The sequence below is a fragment of the Typopeltis vanoorti genome, chromosome 25 (assembly GCF_054136105.1).
Source record: "Typopeltis vanoorti isolate ZY-2024b chromosome 25, IOZ_Tvanoo_1.0, whole genome shotgun sequence".
Taxonomy (NCBI): domain Eukaryota; kingdom Metazoa; phylum Arthropoda; class Arachnida; order Uropygi; family Thelyphonidae; genus Typopeltis; species Typopeltis vanoorti.
The window spans coordinates 32,053,598-32,074,739 of record NC_143573.1 but is presented as its reverse complement, the minus strand read 5'-3'; the positions used below and the strand labels follow the sequence as shown (position 1 = coordinate 32,074,739).

At 36.1% G+C, this 21,142-nt stretch overlaps 1 protein-coding gene across 2 annotated transcripts in view; it reads right to left on the bottom strand.

Annotated features, from left to right (window-relative positions):
* Positions 1 to 21,142, bottom strand: part of brun (trafficking protein particle complex subunit brun) — a 452,915-nt gene that overhangs the window by 247,240 nt on the left and 184,533 nt on the right. For both annotated transcript variants that reach the window (XM_090414220.1, XM_090414221.1), the window contains exon 13: positions 9,915 to 10,066. In XM_090414220.1, the coding sequence (XP_090270346.1) occupies positions 9,915 to 10,066 (152 nt within the window). The remainder of the gene's footprint in view (positions 1 to 9,914; positions 10,067 to 21,142) is intronic.

The window sequence follows — 21,142 nt, the reverse complement described above, 5'->3', positions numbered from 1 at the left end:
AAAGTTTGCACCTGACAGTATCTTCAGGACTGGGGTAAGGTGGTACAACACCAGGACACTTGTTGCAAAGGTGGAGCAGGATACCAACACCTTCGATAAACTTTCAGCAATGCTTAGAGACTGGCCCTTGTGAAGAGAGAAGCAGGAAAATTTGCAGAAGAAGCAGTTGTATGAAAAAAAAAAAAAGAAACAATGCCCGCCAGAACAATAGATTTATATTTTGAATAATGTTTTATTGTCTTTCAGCTTCATAGTTTTCCTTTAACTAAGCCCTGAGACATACCCTAATTCTTTTATAAAAAAATCAAGGGTAAAAAAAAAACATTTGAGGAACGAATTATACTTTTTTTCCATAGGTTATTATACTCGATTGGTGCATTTTCGATTAATGCACCTGTTTTAAAGAATGCATTAGGCAACTAATCGAGGGATTGCTGTATATATAACAATGGTTTTATTATAATTATTACATTTTCACTATATTATTTCAGGAAATTACAACGTACTAGGATATACATTAAAATAAATTTTAATATATTTCTATATTTCGGCAACGTCACACTGCCATTTTCAAGAACTTAGGTACAAGATACGTGCACGCAGGCACAGCAAAAACAATAAATGAGTAAAAAGAATGAAGCTATTATTTCTCCTAGAGTCCTGATGGTGCCTTCTAGCGGGCGATGTTGGTATTCTTGGGCGACTGGGCTGAAGGTCTTCTGATGTAGGTTTCCCAAATTTGAGGAAGTCTCATGCAGCCAAATTTGTTGAGGTTTGGCTCGTTTCTTAGGGCTGAAGCTGATTCTATGTTCTTCACCAATATAGATATGATTCTATCATATCTATATTGGTGAAACCAGATGTAGTCCTTGTGTTCTGAAATTCTGATATTTTATGGATACCTGCCATAGAATACGGTGGAAAAAAGCCATGATAATACACCGTAGCAAATACAGATATGAAAGGCTTTTCATAGAATCAGCTTCAGCCCTAAGAAACGAGCCAAACCTCAACAAATTTGGCTGCATGAGAGTTCCTCAAATTTGGGAAACCTACATCAGAAGACCTTCAGCCCAATCACCCAAGAATACCAACATCGCCCACTAGAGGGCACCATCAGGACTTTAGGAGAAATAATAGCTTCATTCTTCTTACTCATTTATTGTTTTTGCTGTGCCTGCGTGCACGTATCTTGTACCTAAGTTCTTGAAAATGGCAGCATGAAGTTGCCGAAATATAGAAATATATTAAAATTTATTTTAATGTATATCCTAGTACGTTGTAATTTTCTGAAATAATATAGTGAAAATGCATAACCAACGTCTAAGCCTTTCCACGAGAATTATAATTATTACAGTCATGATTTACCGCAGTGTGTTTTATTTCACTTGCAACTGTTACAATAAAACGTGTTACTGGTGAGATTTATTTTTATTATATTTCCGAATTATTGTCATTTATTATTTTGAGTAATCATTTAGTTCTTTATATTTTCTTTTTATATAATGTATTTATATAACGTATTAAATAAAATATATTGTTTAGGGTGCTTTTCAACATGGCTACGAAGAAAAAAACTACGAAAAACAACAGATGAACATCGTGGCTTGAAAACTGAATGGACTGAATCTTTCTCGTTCATCTCGAACTCAGATGGCCTTCCAACCTGTCTTATTTGCCAAGAAAAACTGGCACACAACAAAAAGTCAAATTTAGAGAGACACTTCACAACAAAACATGCCACAATTGCCAGAAAAATCCTCTCCGTGACACAAGAAAGAGAACAGTTGAAGAACTTCAGAAAAATTTGAAAAATCAAGTTCTGTATTTAATTATTGGAAAGAGTCTACCAATGATATTAATATTGCAAGCTTCGTAGTGAGTCAGGAGATCGCTAAAAGAGGAAAACCATTCACAGATGGTGAATACATAAAATGTTGTTTTCTTAATGCATCTGAAGAACTTTTTTGGGATTTCAAAAACAAAGCAGAGATTTTAAATAAAATTAAAAGCATACCATTATCTGCCAAAACAGTAGCAGATAGGACAGTCACAATGTCCTCAAATGTGACGACCAACAAGTTGAAGATGTTAAATTAGCTTCAGCTTTATGAACTGTAGTAGATGAGTCTTGCAACATCAAGGACACAGCCCAAGTTTCCCTTTTTGTGTGGTATGTATCATCTGAGGGTCCTAGAGAAGAATTTCTGGGATTATTGCCACTCAAGGGCCAAATGCGTGGAGAGGACATAGCAAATGCTGTCCTTGAATGCATCAAAAAAAATCATATCCCACTCAATAAAACTGTATCAATTGCAACCAATGGTGCAAAAAGTATGACGGGAGCGAAAAAGGTTTTGTTTCAATTTTAAAAGGAAAAATTAATCATTAAGTGATTACTTTCCATTGTATACTCTACCAGGAAGCACTCTGTGCACAAACATTTACAGAAGAATTTGGTAAAATTATGGAATTGGTAATTAAGATTACTAACACCATTGTAGCAAGGGGGACTAAACCATCAACAATTTAAAGAATTGCTAAGTGAAATGGAGAGCGAGTGTTCAGATCTTCTCCAGTACAACAGGGTTGTTCGATGGCTTTCCAGAGGCGAAATGTTAAAGCATTTTGCATCTTGCATAAATGAAATCAAACTATTTCTCAAAAACAAGGCTGTTCATCAATACCCAGAATTAACAGAAGATCAGTGGTTGCAAAAATTTTACTTTATGGTGGATGTTACATCACAACTGAATAAGCTCAATCGTAAATTACAAGGCAAGGGAAATACTGCTTTTTCAATGCTAGAGGAAATTATTTCGTTTGAAAAGAAACTGATTCTGTTCACTGAAAATTTAGAGAGGGGAACTTTAGTTTATTTCTCAAACTTGTCTCAATATTGCCAAGAAAACAATGCCCTCATTAACAAAGATTATTTCGAGACAGCAGTTTCAAACATGAGAGAATCTTTTCTTCAAAGGTTTCAGGAATTCAGAAATAATAAAGTGACTCTAGCTTTTATTACAAATCCTCTCAATGCCAATGTGAAGGAATTAAATTTTTCTCCGATATTGACATAGCTAATTTTGAAACACAATTGCTGGACTTGACAAGCAAAGACTTATGGAGCTCAAAATTTGTACGTCTTGGTACTGAAATAGAACTGGAAAAAGAAAAATGCAATCTGATTTCACAGCACATAAGCAGACTGCTTTAAAAGAACTACAGAAGGCAGCCTCAATGATTTTCAATACTTGGAATAGTCTTCCGGACTCATATCATGAGTTGAAAAAATTTGCATTTGGTGTTCTCAGTATCTTTGGGTGTACATATTTATGTGAGCAATCATTTTCTAACATGAATTTCATTAAATGTAAATTGAGGAACCAAATTACTGATGCCACCTTGGAATCGTGCTTTAAATTAAAAATGACTAGTTACAAACCAGACATACAGAAACTTTCTAAGGAAATGCAAGCTCATTGCTCACACTGATTAAAACCAATGAGAGCAATTTTTTGTGTGATTTTTTCTTCATTTAATAAAGATATAATTAATATTATATCTTTATAATATATAGCAATATATAACGGGATGCTTAAGGGTCAAAGCTGTATAACTGAGAGGAGACCTCCACATAGCCTTTAAAGGAATGCGGAGAACCGACCAGGGCTTCTGACCTAATGTCCAATCCTCACCTTCTTGTGGTGCACCCTGTTGGGTATCTAATTTGATACTGAACGAACGAGGATGGGCTGGCAATTTGGGATTTAGCCGACCAAATTGTATTCTTATTGGTTAAACCAAAATAAAAAATGATGGTACAACATGACAAAATTTCATGCCGGCTGGGGCGTCGCCCGGTTAAACAAGGCCCCCGTTGTTTTCGCCAGGGAACCAGGGCGAACAGCGAAAAGTCAGCTACTGGAACAAATCTGAAAACAAACCCCAACTCAACATCACCAGAGTTAAAGATCGGTACTATCAACGTAAGAAGCCTGAATGGCAAAGAAATGGAGCTAGCTGAGGAATTAGATAAGTACCAGATCGACATAATAGGGGTGACTGAAACAAAAAAGACCAAAACTGGTGAGATCTTTCTGAGCAATAAATACAAAATGTTATATTCAGGCAATGACAATCAAGGAAAAGAAGGAGTAGCCATAGTATTCAACACAAAATACGAGGCTAATCTTCTTGAATGGCAGTCAGTCTCAAGTAGAGTAATGTGGGCAAATATCAGAATGGGGAACTGGACAATGAGACTTATTTGTGCCTATGGTCCCACAGAAGGTTCTACTAAGGTAGAAGTGGAGGAATTTTTTGAGGCTTTAGAAAAAGCAACTGACACAATGAAAAAGGAAAAGTTGGTCCTTGTTGGGGATCTAAATAGTAGAGTAGGGAATGATTGTGAGACATACAAAAATATTTTGGGAAAATTTGGAGAAAAGAGCAAAGCTAATAATAATGGCAAATATCTGTTGGATTTCTGCTCAGGACATGGACTGGTTATTACTAACACCATGTTCCAACATAAAAATGTGCACAAATTCACATGGAGAGAAGAGGCTAGGAATAAGAAAAGTCTCATTGACTATGTTATTGTTGATAGTGATGTTTTCTCCCTGGTGCAGGACACCAGAGTGTACAGAGGATTTGAAATTGGAAGTGATCACTATTTAGTCTTGAGCAGGATAAAATTGAATTTCATATTGAAAAGAATAACATGTAAGAAAGTTTTAAAGCGAATAAAAGTTGAGCAGCTCTCAGATGTGAACTGTAGACTAAAATACAGAAATATTATTGAAAAGAAAATGAAAGAGTTTGAGAACAGGAATCAAACCTTGGAGATTCAGTGGCAAACTCTGAAGGAAACATTGATTGATTCTGCCAGAGAGGAATGTGGTGAGGTTGTGTGCAAGGATAAAAAAATCAGAACTCCCTGGTGGATACAGGAAGTTAAAGAGGCAATGAAGGAAAAGAAGAAAGCATATCAAAAGTTCCTGGCAAATAAGTCAGCTTTTATTCTTACAGAATACAGAGACAAATGTAAGAAAGCTAAACAGTGTGTAAAACTAGCTAAACAAAAGTCATGGGAGGACTTTGGCAAGAATATAGAAAATAAATATCAAGAAGGTGGCAAAATATTCTGGAGGTTGTTGAAGAAGCTTAGGAATGGAGGAAAGAGTGCTGTAAAAGGAATTAGAGATGATAAAGGTGAAATGAAAACAGGAGAAAAAGATATCCTTGAAGTATGGAGTAATTACTTTGAAAAACTGCTAAATGAAACAAGCAGTGATGACAGCACAGTGATAAAAAACACTGACCAGGCATGCAGTCAGGAATACATATCCATACTTGAAGTAGAAGAAGCCATCAAAGGCTTGAAATGTGGAAAGGCAGCAGGAGTAGATGATGTTCGACCAGAAATGCTGAAGTATGGTGGTATAAGAGTCTTACAGTGGCTGCACTGCATAGTTCAGAAAGCCTGGACAGAGGGACGAATTCCCGATGATTGGAGTAGAGCTCTCATAGTACCCATATATAAAAAGGGAAAGAAAACTGAATGTGAGAATTACAGAGGTATTTCCCTACTGAGTGTTCCTGGCAAGATCTATGCAAGTATACTTGAGAAACGGTTGAGAAGAATTGTGGAAGAAAAGCTTCGTGAAGAACAAACTGGATTCAGGCCAAATAGAGGCTGTCAGGATCAGATCTTCACTTTACGACAAATAGTCGAGAAAGCATGGGAATATAACAAAGATCTGTATTTAAGTTTTGTCGATTTGGAAAAGGCATATGACAAGGTGCCAAGAGAGAAGCTATTCAATACGCTGCAGTTATATGGTGTCAATGGGGCATTATATCAAGTAATACTTAGTCTTTATTTGAGTTGTGAGTCAGCAGTTAGAATTGAAGGAAGTACAGGAAGATGGTTTAATGTTAAATCTGGTGTGAGACAAGGATGTACATTATCCCCTCTGTTATTCATTATCTATATGGATCACATTATGAAGGAATGTCGTATTAAACCTGATATCAAAATTGGAGATGTTAATGTCAGCTCTTTGCTTTATGCGGATGATGTTATACTTCTAAATAAATCCGCTACAAGTCTGCAAGATTCTCTGACTAAATTGAATAGCTGTTGTAATAGATATGGTATGAAGGTCAGCAATAAAAAGACAAAGACAATGAAAATAGGCAGAATCTTTGAAAATGTCAACTGTGTTGTGAATGGAGAACCTGTGGAACAAGTAAAACATTTCAGCTACTTAGGCACAATTTTTACTGAAGATAGAAAACTAAATATAGAAATAGACAACAGAATCAGCAAAGCTCTTATGGTGGGAAGTCAATTGAATAAATTCATATGGAATAAGAAAGAAATTAGTCGGAACACTAAATTAGCTGTATACAAGACTGTGTTCAAACCAATTTTAACTTATGGATCTGAGAGCTGGGTCAGAAGTAAAACACTTGACCAAAGACTAGAGACCGTAGATATGAGAGTCCTGAGAAAGATTAGAGGCGTGAACAGATGGCATCAATGGCAATATCATATTAAAAATGAAGATATTAGGAAAGAACTTGACATTGTCAGCATCCAGGAATGCGTTAGCAGAGCTAATCTCTGATGGTATGGTCACTTAAATAGAATGGGAGAGGAAAGATTAGCAAAACAAGTGTCCTCTGCCAGGTTGGCAGGAAAACGACCCAGAGGAAGACCAAGATATAGGTGGATTGATACGGTACAAAGTGCCTTAGACGATAGAAATATAAGATCTGATAATGTTGGAGTCTTGACAAGTAACAGACTGATTTGGAGGAAAATTGTAGATAGGAAGTTAGTAATGATGTAATTTTTTCATGTAGTACTGTCATATCCTGTACACCCCTTGAGGGTACATGGCAGGAATTTGATGATGATGATGATGAGCAATATATAACTTGTTATATATTGCTATAAATTTACTATAATATTACTTTAAATTTTCCTTATTTGTAAAAATATATTTATGGCTCTCAAATAATTTTTAAATTGTTGTGAGGGACAGGTTTGGCTCTTCCGTCTCAAAAGTTTGCCGACCCCTGCTCTAGATGACGACCTTCATATGAAGATCCAAACATTGTGTGATTATATGTGATTAGTGTGCAACAGTTTTTAGTGAAGATAGCAAGTTAAATCTGGAAATGGACATAACAGAATAAGCTATGCTGGTATAGCAGGAAGCCAGCTAAATAAATGTACATGGAATAAGAGAGAAATTAGCCAAAAACACCCAACTAGCAGAAGACAGTGTGTTCAAACCAGTTTTATGTTATGGATCTAAGAGTTGGCTTAGAAATAAAGCACATGATGTAGAGACCACAGATATGAGGGTTTCTGAGAAAAATTAGAGGAGTGAACTGATGGCATCAATGGCAGAATCATATTAAAAATGAACATATTAGAAAGGAACTAGACATCGTTAGCATTCAAGAATGTGCCAGTAGAGCATCTAAGGTTTTGTTCACTTGGAACAAAACCACCTTAGTCCATCAGAAGTGTCTCAGAAGAACAAAATGTTAGATACAACAATATTGAAATTCTCACAAGTAATAGACTATTTGGAAGAAAAATATTGATATAAAGTAAACTTCCTCATGTAGTGCTGTCATAATTGCCTGAACACCCTTGATGGTACCTATCAGGAATTTGATGAAGTTGGTTTTAACAGAAAATCAACTTCTACATGTTTTGCTATATTATCACTAATAGTACCTTCAACAGGTTAACAAAACTGGAGAAATGTAGAACAACAGCTCTGGGAACTCCTATAATAAAAGTTATATTTGAAAGCATAACATTATGTAAGTTTTACAAACAAAAATCATTTAGCATATTAGGAAGCAAGTTATTATTCAGCAAGTTATTGTTTACTGCAATCTGCTTTTAGATGATTAACAGCAATAATAGAGGTCTGATATATTATACAGTTGTATAAACAACTTCCATTGTCATATAAGATATGTTCTTGGTTCCTATTCAATATGCGCATTGGGAGTGTGACCTCAGCTGATTGCTTGAGAATCCTTAACAACAGGCTGTCTTCTAGATGAGGCAATGGATCAATGAAATGACGGGCAGATGACCCATTCATTTCGTGGCATTCTGCAAAATAATGCAGGAAGTGAGAATAATTTTACTGATCCTACTTTGTATTCAATGTAACTCAGGTGTTTTTTTTTTTTTAATGTATTTCAAAAGTTCTTCCTCTTTGACCAATGAAGGCTTTTCTGCATGAACAAAAATCTTGTATGCACCAATGTAGGAAATTCTGTAGGACCAAAACTGGATTGAAATCAATTATATTGTTTTGTTTTAAAAACTGAGATATACATCTACAAACTCCACTGACCTAGAGTGAGGAGGTGGAATTTTTATATTTGACTTTATTGATCACACTGTATATTTCTTGAAGAAAAAGTTGCTTAATATTTTGCTATAAAGACTTTAATGCTCATTTTACAACATTTTAAGCACTGTCCCCCTTCAAAGTAGTCCCCCCTCTACTGGCAATACATCGTTCACAACGTTTATTCCATTGTTGGAATGTTTCCTGGAATGCACTTTCTGTGATAGCATGCAGTTCTCTTATTGCATTTTCCTGAATCTTCTCTATGGTTTGGAAATGACGTCCTTTCAAAGTGGTTTAAGTTTGGGAAACAGGAAAAAGTCTGCTGGGGCTAAGTCCAGAAAATAGAGTGGATGGGGCCCAACGGATGCTTGATGTTTGTCATATGACTGCGGATGAGGAACAATGCATGAGTCAGTGCAACATCCAAGTCTGGTTTTCTAACAATTTTTTGAATAGCCATTCTGAAGAATTGTTGAAACAAATTATTAAGTTAATTTTCTTTTTTTTTTGAACAATTTTTCAACTTTGATGATGCATATAGCTTGATTTTTTAAGGTTGTGATAATTCCTAAGTTCTGGTTTGGATGATGACATGAGTTACCATGAAGTTATCTTCCTGTATGAGTTGGGCTTCCTATAGACAGCTGAAAATATTCTGCTATTTTCTGTTTGGTTAATTAAAATCCAAAAAAAAAAAAATAAAAAATTTGATATTCCTTTCAATATCCAGTGTAAACTGAAATTTTGGAGGATGATGACTATTATTTATGAAACAGACAAAGTTGTTCAAGTCTGTTGGGATAAGTTTCAAAATAATGAATATATTGTCTATGTATCACCACAATACATGTGGTTTGAAGGTGGTTTGTGACAGAGCTCGAAGCTTTCTCCTTGAAGTTTTCTAGGTATAATTTACTGAATGGTGGTAGATATAAATTTGACATTTCCAAGTGAAGATAGATGAAAAGCAGCATTGAAAAACTTTTGTAGTATCTGGCAGTTTCAAATTTCTAGGAGAATGATAGATTCTTCACTTCAAACATTTGTAAATAATGACACATCCAAACTAGCTAATATATATAGATAGACAGATAGATAATGTCTGGAATTTCTAGGTCATTTCCATTCTCCTAATCCAAATACCAGCACTGAATCATTGCTGAAATAATGTGAATCTAAAATGAGAGTCTTCATTTGTCGCTCTACCCCAATCATTATCCACTTGTGTACCTGCGTGACTGATATAAAAATAAAGTGTGAGCTTCTAAGTAACTGCATTAAATAAATGGACTGTATAGTTCTCTAGACTTATTTACCTGTTCAAAATGGAATAGTAATCACCATACAAATGTGTGCTTAGGTCTGCTTCAATTTAGGTAACTTGTAGAGAACAGTTTTTATATCTAAATAAATATACCTAATTCTGCACATAACTGTTTATTAATATCCATAAAAAAAAATAAATATAAACAAAATCATCATCAAGCTATGCGAATTAGTGATTAAAAATACCTAATTTGTTATCTTCTTTTGTTGATTTCTCCTTTTGCATTTGTAATGGTGAAAAAATAAAGGGGCCAGAAGGTTCCATAGCAGACTTAGGTTTCTGTGATGCAATCCTTACAGGTCGGAGATGTGGTGCAAGCTCCTGTAATTTAAAATTCCTAAAACAGGATGAGAAAAGTAGGAACTTATAAGATTTACAAAATGATTACCGTATATGTCGGCATATAAGACGACTCTCAAAAACTACAGAAAACCTCTCGAAATCATGCGTCATCTTATGCGGAGAGTATAAAAAGGGAAACTTAATTTCTTGGATGAACATTTAGGTAGTTACAATACATCATTATATAAGAAAATAGGCAGTGTTTATAAACAAATCAGATTAATTTTTTGTTATATAAATTTATTTAAAATATTACAATAGATGTAAGTCTTAAAAAACAAATAATAATTATTAACTTCAATTTTCATGTTGATTTTCTTCATCATCTGTTGAAAATAGTTCAGATTCATTGTTTAAATGATTGTCATATGGATCCCAGTTTGAATCTGGTGAATTGATTTTGTTTTCATCGTCATCAGTGTCCCACAACAGATTATCTTCCATACCATCCATAAGATTAGAGATACCACACTTTTTAAATGATTTTATTACAGTCTATACTTTAACTTTATTCCATGCTTTGATCACAAAATTGCACAACATATCAAGTGATGCAGCGCACATAGATCCATCATTTGTAAATGATTTTTCATCAGTCAACATCCAATTATTCCACTCTTCTCACATGTAATCTTTAAATGGTTTGTTCAAGCAGACGTCTAGTGGTTGCAATATTATATTTAAACCACCTGGTATAACAGCAATTTTTGTATTATATTTTTTCTAGAAGACTTTTAGTATTCTCAGTTAAATGACTACGAAACATATCCCATACTAATAAACTGCATTTCTTCATTATACTGCCTGGTCACATGTTGCACACATTATTTATCCATAATTTCACACCATTTTCGTCCATCCATCCTTTTTCATGAAAATGTACAAAAATACCTGAAGGAAATTTTATCTTAGGTTTAGTTTTACGTTTGAAGATGATCACTGGTTTTAACTTGGTTCCATCAGCCAAACATGACAACAGAACCATAAGCCTTGTTTTTTCATGACCTGTACTTCGAACTAACACACTCTTACTACCTTCAGACTCCACTTTTTATTGCTTATCATATCAAAGCTCATAGGAGTTTCATCCATATTTCCAAAATTTGACAATAAAAATTTTTATGTTCTTGTCTCAACTGAATAATAAATGTATGGAAACTGGTAAGTTTGTGGTCAAGATCTACTGGTAGTTTTTGAGTATTTTTTTTTGTCGTATTACCAGATTTTGTCTGTTCATAAAACGATTACACCATCCTGAAGTAGCTTGAAATTCTATACTTTTGATTCAATCTTGACCATTTTAGTGTATAAGCTCTAATCATATTTCTTATAACCATTCTGACTTTGTTCAAATACCCATTCTGTGATTTTCATGTGATCATGTGATTTTCCAGTTGCTGCCAACGGGTGATCCCCGTTCATATCGCACATTTTTTCTTTGGCAATTTTTTTAAAATATCTTCTTTCTTCCTCCATTCTCTTACCATCTTCTCGGTTATGTCAAACTTTCTTGCAGCAGCACAGTTATTTGTTTGCTTTGCCATTTCAATTACCCTTATTTTAAATTGTGCTTCATACTTTCTTCGTTTTGTTGCTTGTTTCATGATTTTAAATGATAACAATTTTAATAATCTTAAAATTAAAAAAAAATGCAAAATTAATAATTAAAATTGGGCTAATCACTTTTAATTAAGGTAATTTGCGTAAATACTAAATCTATGCTATGCAAAAAAATAACGGATATGCATAGATATAAAAATAACGGATATAACAACAATATCTAATGTTGCATTAATACAAGAAAGAAGAAATTGGGGGTTCGTCTTATACAACCGACATAAGCTTAAAACCTAAAAATAGCCTACAATTTAGGACTTGTCTTATATGCCGGTCATCCTATATGCCGATATATATATATAGTATTTAAAAAACTTACATATTTTCATACTATCAAGTGGTGTGCAAGGAAGCTAGGATATATCACATTAATACTATTTATTTCTTTTAGGTCCATTTATATTATTCAACCATATGTTTTAGGATATATTGCCCTCTTGATTTATCAATTCCATTTTATAGGTATAAACAGGATTAATTGTTGGATTTTGTTCATAACAGTATTTCATATTATAAGCAACAGCAGATGAAATAATAATTATTGAAAGTTTATTTTTCACTTGGTCAGAATATAATAAATTTAGTTTAATCCTTTATCCAAGTGTGTGCAAACAAAGTTTGTGCCTGAAAGTATCTTCAGGACTGGGGTAAAGTGGTACAACACCGGGCGACTCCTTACAAAGGTGGAGCAAGCTACCAACACTCCTATCTCAGTATCTCCCATAATGCAAAACACATCTCCTTGCAGATATGTATAATGTTTTGCATTAAGAGAAGGGCCACTACCCAGACTAGTTTCGACCTTTATTGAGGTCTCTTCAGTGGGAGCCAGGCCCAAGTGGAGATACCAAGGCAGAAGCGTTAGCAAGGTCAAAAGCTTGCTCCACCTTTGCAAGGAGTCGCACAGTGTTGGACCACTTTACCCCAGTCCTGAAGATACTTTCAAATGTGTGCACCTTTATCCAAGTGTGAGCAAACTTTGTTTGCTCACACTTGGATAAAGGATTAAATTTATTATATTCTGATAAGTGAAAAATAAACTTTCAACATCTTTCTCTAAATCCAGAGTAATTTAATAAAAAGGTGGCACACTATTTGGCAGTTCCTATAGGAGGAGATGACCTTGCTAATGCTTCTGCCTTGATATCTCCACTTGGGCCTGGCTCCCACTGAAGAGACCTCAATAAAGGTCGAAACTAGTCTGGGTAGTGGCCCTTCCCTTAATGCAAAACATTATACATATCTGCAAGGAGATGTGTTTTTGCATTATGGGAGATACTGGGATAGGAGTGTTGGTGTAGCTTGCTCCACCTTTGCAAGGAGTCGCCCTGTGTTGTACCACTTTACCCCAGTCCTGAAGATACTTTCAGGCGCAAACTTTGTTTACACACACTTGGATAAAGGATTAAACTAAATTTATTATATGAAATAATAATTAATTTAATACCCTTAAATTATCTTCGTCCAACTAACATTTCATTGGATTTCCAATGAGAAGCTGCAGAGCACAACTCACAAATATTGTAAACAAAGTGCTCTTGATTAGATAGCTGCAGAAATAATCCAAACTATAACAGAAAAGAAAGTTCAACTAGCAACCTTCATCCATTTTCCTAAGTTTCAACCTCTTGCAAACCTTGGAGTGTATATAAAGTTCCTTGTGCGTGAAACTTAAACCACTTTGGAGAGAGACTATGATAGACGTGAAGAACAAAAAGACTACATCCATGATCATCTGTATAGCAAGCGAGGACTGGTAAGTCATGCTCTGAATTCCTTCACACAGAATTAAATGGAAGAAAACTGTGCTACAGATAAGTTATTATAGGTCTAAGAGATTATTTTAAGAATCAGCATCACCTATGAGGTACTCCACAACCTCAACACGTACAGATGCATTAATCTGCCAAAGATCTAAGAGACTATCATTCTTGTGTAGAGGCTTAAGTGCTGTGAGGACATTATGTTGGAGGTGTAATGGATTTAACTCAAAAACACTCAAAACACTCAGAACACTCAAAAAGAATTAAAATAGAATTTAATACTTCCTATATTTCGTCCTAGTTACTAGGACATCTACGGGGATTACAAAAACAATTAATGTAACATGCACACAAAAACTTACAATACTAAACCCAACCACGTGGGTGATACTAAAGTCCTATCTAGGTGGAGCGCCCTCTAAGGGCGGTAGTAGGTGGCCTGGAATGTAAGGTGGGACCTCTGGTGATGAGTGTTCCCCAAATCTTAGGAAGCTTAATGCAACAGTATTTATTGAGATTTGGTTGGTTTCTGAGAGCTGCTGCTGCTTCTAAGAAAAGCCTCTCTTTCTTGAATTTGCTGTGGTGGAGCATGGTGGTTTTCTTCCATGATACTCTGTGGGTGGTGTCCAACACATGGTCAGCCAAGCCTGAATGGCCGTAGTTGTGTTTAACGATGTACGACTTGTGTTCCTCCAGGCGGATGGATGCTGATCTGACTGTCTGTCCAAAGTACGCAAGCTTACAGGAACAGGGTACTTTGTAAACTCCAGGCAGAGAGAGAGGAGGGAGCTGATCTTTCGTAGAATGGATAAGGGTATCAAGTTTGCAGTAGGGCTTATATGCTGTGTGTAGGTTATACTTTTTTAGTATCTTGGCTATTTTTTCCGAAGTACCACGGATGTAGGGTATGGTGATGGCATTTTTGAAATCTTGTTGACGAGAGGGACAGGGAATGGGGGAGGAATTGATTATTTTTTTGATACTGTGTTCGCTGTAGCCATTGGAGAGGAAAGTTCTGTGTATGTGGTTAAGCTCAGTAGTGAGGGCAGTTCCACTGGAACAAAGATTGTGGGCTCTCTTGGTAAGAGTTTTAATGATGCCATATTGTTGCGAGGGGTGGTGGTGGGAGAGTTTGTGAATGTATCTGCCTGTGTGGGTTTTCTGTATACAGTGAAGGCAAGTGTATCATTAGGCAGGCATGTGACTAAGGTGTCTAGGAAGGGTAAACAATTGTTCTTTTCCTTTTCCATAGTAAACTGGATTCTTGGATGTAGGCTATTGAGATGACTGAGGAAGGAGTCTAACGTGTCTGGGCCATGAGGCCAAATAGAGAACACATCATCTACATATCTTAGCCAGATAGAAGGTTTCAGTGGGGCTGAGTCTATGGCTCGTTTTTCAAAATCTTCCATATAGAAATTGGCAAGGGGGGGTGAGAGGGGGGAACCCTTGGTGGTCCCTCTATCTGCTTGTAGATTTTGTTCTTCCAAGAGAAATACCCAGAATTGATGGCAAAGGAAAAGAGATCTAAGATGGCAGAGGGAAAAACGTTTTCTAAGAGAGATAAAGAGGGAACCGCCATGGGTCCCCCCTCTCATCCCCCCTTGCCAATTTCTATATGGAAGATTTTGAAAAACGAGCCATAGACTCAGCCCCACTCAAACCTTCTATCTGGCTAAGATATGTAGATGATGTGTTCTCTATTTGGCCTCATGGCCCAGACACGTTAGACTCCTTCCTCAGTCATCTCAATAGCCTACATCCAAGAATCTAGTTTACTATGGAAAAGGAAAAGAACAATTGTTTACCCTTCCTAGACACCTTAGTCACACGCCTGCCTAATGATACACTTGCCTTCACTGTATACAGAAAACCCACACAGGTAGATACATTCACAAACTCTCCCACCACCACCCCTCGCATCATCATATGGCATCATTAAAACTCTTACCAAGAGAGCCCACAATCTTTGTTCCAGTGGAACCGCCCTCACTACTGAGCTTAACCACATACACAGAACTTTCCTCTCCAATGGCTACAGCGAACACAGTATCAAAAAAATAATCAATTCCTCCCCTATTCCCTGTCCCTCTCATCAACAAGATTTCAAAAATGCCATCACCATACCCTACATCTGTGGTACTTCAGAAAAAATAGCCAAGATACTAAAAAAGTATAACCTACACACAGCACATAAGCCCTACTGCAAACTTGCTACCCTTATCCATTCTACGAAAGATCAGCTCCCTCCTCTCTCTCTGCCTGGAGTTTACAAAGTACCCTGTTCCTGTAAGCTTGCGTACTTTGGACAGACAGGCAGATCAGCATCCATCCGCCTGGAGGAACACAAGTCGTACATCGTTAAACACAACTACGGCCATTCAGGCTTGGCTGACCATGTGTTGGACACCACCCACAGAGTATCATGGAAGAAAACCACCATGCTCCACCACAGCAAATTCAAGAAAGAGAGGCTTTTCTTAGAAGCAGCAGCAGCTCTCAGAAACCAACCAAATCTCAATAAATACTGTTGCATTAAGCTTCCTAAGATTTGGGAAACACTCATCACCAGAGGTCCCACCTTACATTTCAGGCCACCTACTACCGCCCTTAGAGGGCGTTCCACCTAGATAGGACTTTAGTGTCACCCACGTGGCTGGGTTTAGTATTGTAAGTTTTTGTGTGCATGTTACATTAATTGTTTTTGTAATCCCCGTAGATGTCCTAGTGACTAGGACGAAATATAGGAAGTATTAAATTCTATTTTAATTCTTTTTGAGTGTTGTAAAAAATCCATTAAACCTCCAACATAAGAGACTATCAGATGAAAATTACATTTAGCCTAACTTTCCTGAATTTACTTCATTTTTATCTGGTCCATAGATGGAATCTTATTAGGACATTAGCTCCTTTTACATTATGAGTTGAAATGTTTTGACAATTACCTAATTAAGTGGTGCATATTTACTGCACTTGCAATTTGTATTCTCAAGATGCCAAATGAAAATAAAGTAAAATATAGTACATCATTGATTCAATAACTCAATTTTTTTGCATACATAGGCTATGTGTTATGTAGAAATTATGTTAAAGGCTTACTAGAATAAAAAGAATGCCGAGAAAGGATCATAACTAATGTTTAATTATTGCTTCAGTATTTCATCTCAGTCATAGAGGTCCTTCAGGAGTATAAAACAAAATCTTAATACACATCAAAACTTTCATTATAAATAATTTTGATATATTGGTCAGCTTTAAGGGTCAATGTTGGATAACTGGGAGGGTATCTCCATGCAGCCGTTTACAGAACAGTGACTGAGGTTTCTGACATAATGTCCAATCCTCACCTTGTGGTGCTGTTAGTAGGTCTCTAAGAGGATATTGAAACAACAACAACAGTGAAAATGGGCTGATAAAATGAGATTTAGTCATTCAAAATGCATTGTTATCGTTTAAACCAAAGTAAAAAAGGATGGTAATATGACGGAATCTCATACCAGGTGGGAAGATGCTCAGTTTTAAAAAAATAAAAAATAAAAAAAAAATAAAAGCACCCCCCCCCCTTGCTGTTTATGTCAGAGAAGCAATGCACAAAAAAGTCAACTAATGAAATAAACTCCAACCCAACATCAGCAGAAGTCAAGACTGGCACCAGAGACATAAGGAGCATCAACATAAAGGAAATGGAATTAGAACTGGATAAGTACTGAATAGTTACTGAAACAACAAAGGCAAAAACAGGCAAGATTCTCCTAAGCAACAAACAAAATGTTCAAGCAATAATATTCATGAAAAAGAAGTAGCTAAAGTATTCAACAGTAAATATGAGGATAATCCTCTTGCATGAGAATGCCATATTAAGTAGTGATGTGGGCAAATATCAGAATGGGATATTGAAGAGTGAGACTTTTTGTGCCACAAGTATCACATAAGGATCTACTAAGGAAGAAGTGAAAGAAGTTTTCAAGAGATCATAGAAGCCAGCTGACACAAAGAAATAAAGAAGTTGGTCAATGTCAGATCAAAACAGCAGAGTAGGAAATGATTAGACATATAAAAATGTTTTGGGAAAATTTGGAGAACAAAGCAAAGCTAATAATAATGGTTAAGTAGCTGTTGGATTTCTGTTCAGGATATGAATTAGTCATTATTAACACAGTGGTCCAACATAAAGATATTCTCAAATTTGCAAGGAGAGAAGTGCAAGAAATAAGAAAATTCTCATTCACTATGTTACTGTTGATAGCAATATTTATTATTATTATTTCAAGACCCCATGGAGTCAAAGACTCATTTAGGAGGTCCTTTTGTCATACACATAGCACATTACCATGGTACCTTAAACAAACTCAAATTCTCTGCAGATACCATACTCTCAGGCAAGGCATTCCAATCATTCACAACTCTGCATGCAAAAACTCTGCTTCACACTCCCCTTACTTGCACCCTCCTTATGCAGCTTCCAGGGATGACCTCTTATTCTCCTCTGATCTCCCATCATTTTCTGTAAAACCTTTCCAACATTGATCCCTTACTAACTTGTAGGTTACTATCATATCATCCCTCTTCCTCCTATCCACTAGACTCTCTCTGTAAATTGCATCTTCTCAACCTTTCCTCATATTTGACATTCCAGAGATCAGAAAGTACCTTAGTCAGTCGCCTCTAGACCCTTTCCAACATCTCTGTCCTTTTGAAAACTAGGTGACCAAATCTGTTCACAGCAGTCCACATGTGGTCTAATCAACGCCTTACACAATGGAACAAGATTCTCCTTAATTCTACAAGTCAGTGTGCTCCGCATCATTCCCATAATTCTTTGTATTGTTCTCAGAATTTTGGCAATGTGTCCCCTAAATTTCAGATCTTTATCTGTTATTACCCCAAGATCTCTTATCTCCCCCCCCCCTTGAACAATATATCCCCACCAAGCATAAATTCTATGTCCCATCTTTTTGTTTCCCAAATTTTTAAACCTTACATTTTGCAACACTGAACTCGCATTCTCATGCCCATTCACTCAATTTATTCAAGTCTTCGTGTAAGGCCACAACATCTTCTCTACTCTTCATAGTTCATCCGAACTTTGCATCATCTGCAAACAACTGAATATCCCCATCCAAATCATTGCCAATCTCACTAACATACAAGTTAAACAGACCACCTAAGGCACACCATTAGGACTTTCCTCTTCTGGGATATTGCTCCCCCATAGACGACTTGCTGACATATATCAGATAGCCAGTCTCTGATCCACTGATTTTTGCAGTGGTTCAGGACACAAGAGTATACAGAGGATATGAAATGCAAAGTTATCAATGATTTGGTTTTGAGTGGAATAAAATTGAATATATTGAAAAGAAAACTATGTAAGCAAGTTTTAAAAATAACTAGAGTTAAGCAGCTTTCAGATATGAACTGCATTTGTGTTTGAATGCAGTTCATTCACATTTGAATATACCGATCTTATTGAAACAAAAAAGAAAGTTTACATACAAGAAAAAAAAATCTCAGGGATTTCAGTGAAGACATATCGATTGATTCAGCCAGGGAAGCATGTGGTGAAGTTGCCTGGTACGACAGAAAAATCAGAATTCCATGGCAGACTCAAAGTAAGAAGTTTTAAAGAAGCAGTCCTGAAAAAAAAAAAAGCAAACTGAAAAGTTCCTAGCAAATAAATTAGCATGTACTCTAAGAGAACAGACAGAGAAATGTAATAAAGTGAAGCAATCTGTAAAAGTAACTGAATGAAAATCATGGAAAGACTGATAAGAATACAGATGGTAAATATCAGGAAGGCAGTAAAAATTTTTGAAGCGTATTGAAAAAGGAGAAAACATTAAAATAGAAAGCTTTTAAAATGGAGAAAACAGTACTTGAAAAGGAATCAGAAATTTAAAATGTTACATAAAAACTGAATAATAAAGACAGTCTAGATGCCTGGAGGAATTACTCTGAAAGACTGCTAAATAAAACAAGCAGTGACAGTATGGTAAAAGAAAGCATTCAAGAGGAATGCAATCAGGAGTACATCTTGAGGTGGGAGGGGGGGGGGGGGAACTATCAAAAATCTGAAATATGGAAAGGCAGTAGGTGTAAATAACATTCGACCAGAAACTCAAATATAGATGTATAAAAGTTTTACACTGCAACTACACTGTATAATTCAGAAGGCTTGGTTAGTTTCAATTTCCAGATCATTGGAGTAGTTTCTGTAGTACTCATCTATAAAAAGAGAAATAAAACAAAATATGACAATTACAGAGTAATTTACCTATTGAGTATTCATAGTAAGATTTATGCAAGCATACTTGAGAAAAGGCTAATAAAACTGTGGAAGGAAAGCCTGAAGAAGAAGAGCAAGCTGTCTTCAGCCCAAACAGCAGTTGTCAGGATCAGATTTTCACTTCATGACGAATAGTTGAGAAATCATGGGAATGTAACAAAGTTCTATACTTAATATTTGTGAATCTGGAAAAAAAGCATATGACTGTCTACTGGCATCCTTAGTTTCAGTTAATCTCTTCTGTTTACATTGTTACAATTTTTAAACTGCATCTTTAAAGATACCTTATGTACCTTCATTCCATTAAACTATAATATGATGATCTGCAATGATTTCTACTTCTCCTCTCCTTGAGATAACTACTATACACACTCTTCTGATTCAATAGATGCCCCTAACCAAATAATTAAAATAATAATTCTTACTGCAGTAAAACCTTCATCTTCTATTCCACCCAAAAATCCAGACTACTACCCCAATCTTAGTGCACAGGCAGTTCAAGAAACAATTCAGAATATCCCAAGTGGCTCAAGACCAAAATTTCAGCATCCTACAAGGTAACACAAAATGGCTGCATAAAGACAATCAGCCTCTGAGTGAACCAAGTGTGGAACCTTACCTCCTACTCAGATGGCAGACAATCTTTCTGGTAGCTAGTCCCTCACAATGACTGAATGCAACTCTTGTACACCCATATTTCCACCTCTCTCTCTCTCTCACACACATCCAGATGGTATCTACTGCAATGTTACCAAAATATAATGCTGATTTCCTGGCATCCTTCTCCTCCAACTCTATAGTGATGATCAAGGCAAAGTACTCTCTAAATTACTAGGAATGGTTCACTGCATACTCTCTCTCTAGTCTTTCATAATGAAGATAGCAGAAAATTCCTGAATAGCTTGGATATCAATAACTCTTCCAGTCTGATGGTATACTCAACTGTGCATAAAACTTGTGCGACAGAACTAATGTCCATCTTATATCATCTTTACAATTATTCATACCCATGTGGCATCCACCCAAAAAAACAAACAAACATGGAAACTGCTTACATTCACCCAGTCCAAAGAGAGAGAGAGAGAGAGAGAGAGAGAGAGAGAGAGAGAGAGAGAGAGAGAGAGGGGGAGATAAAATCCAGCCATCAAATATTATCCCACAGAACTTATCTCAATTCTATTGAAAATAATGAGGGGGGGGGGGATCATCAATAATAATAACAACTCCTTCACCACCTGGAAGAACACAGTTAATCAGTGTCAGTGACCACCAATTTGGATTCAACCACTCTCTACCCATAGCAAATCCCTTTCCAAATCACCCATATATGGACACAAACTATGGAAACCCAGTTTCCAAAGTTTACTGGCTGACCGATGAGGCCCCTGTGGTCACTCTAGACATT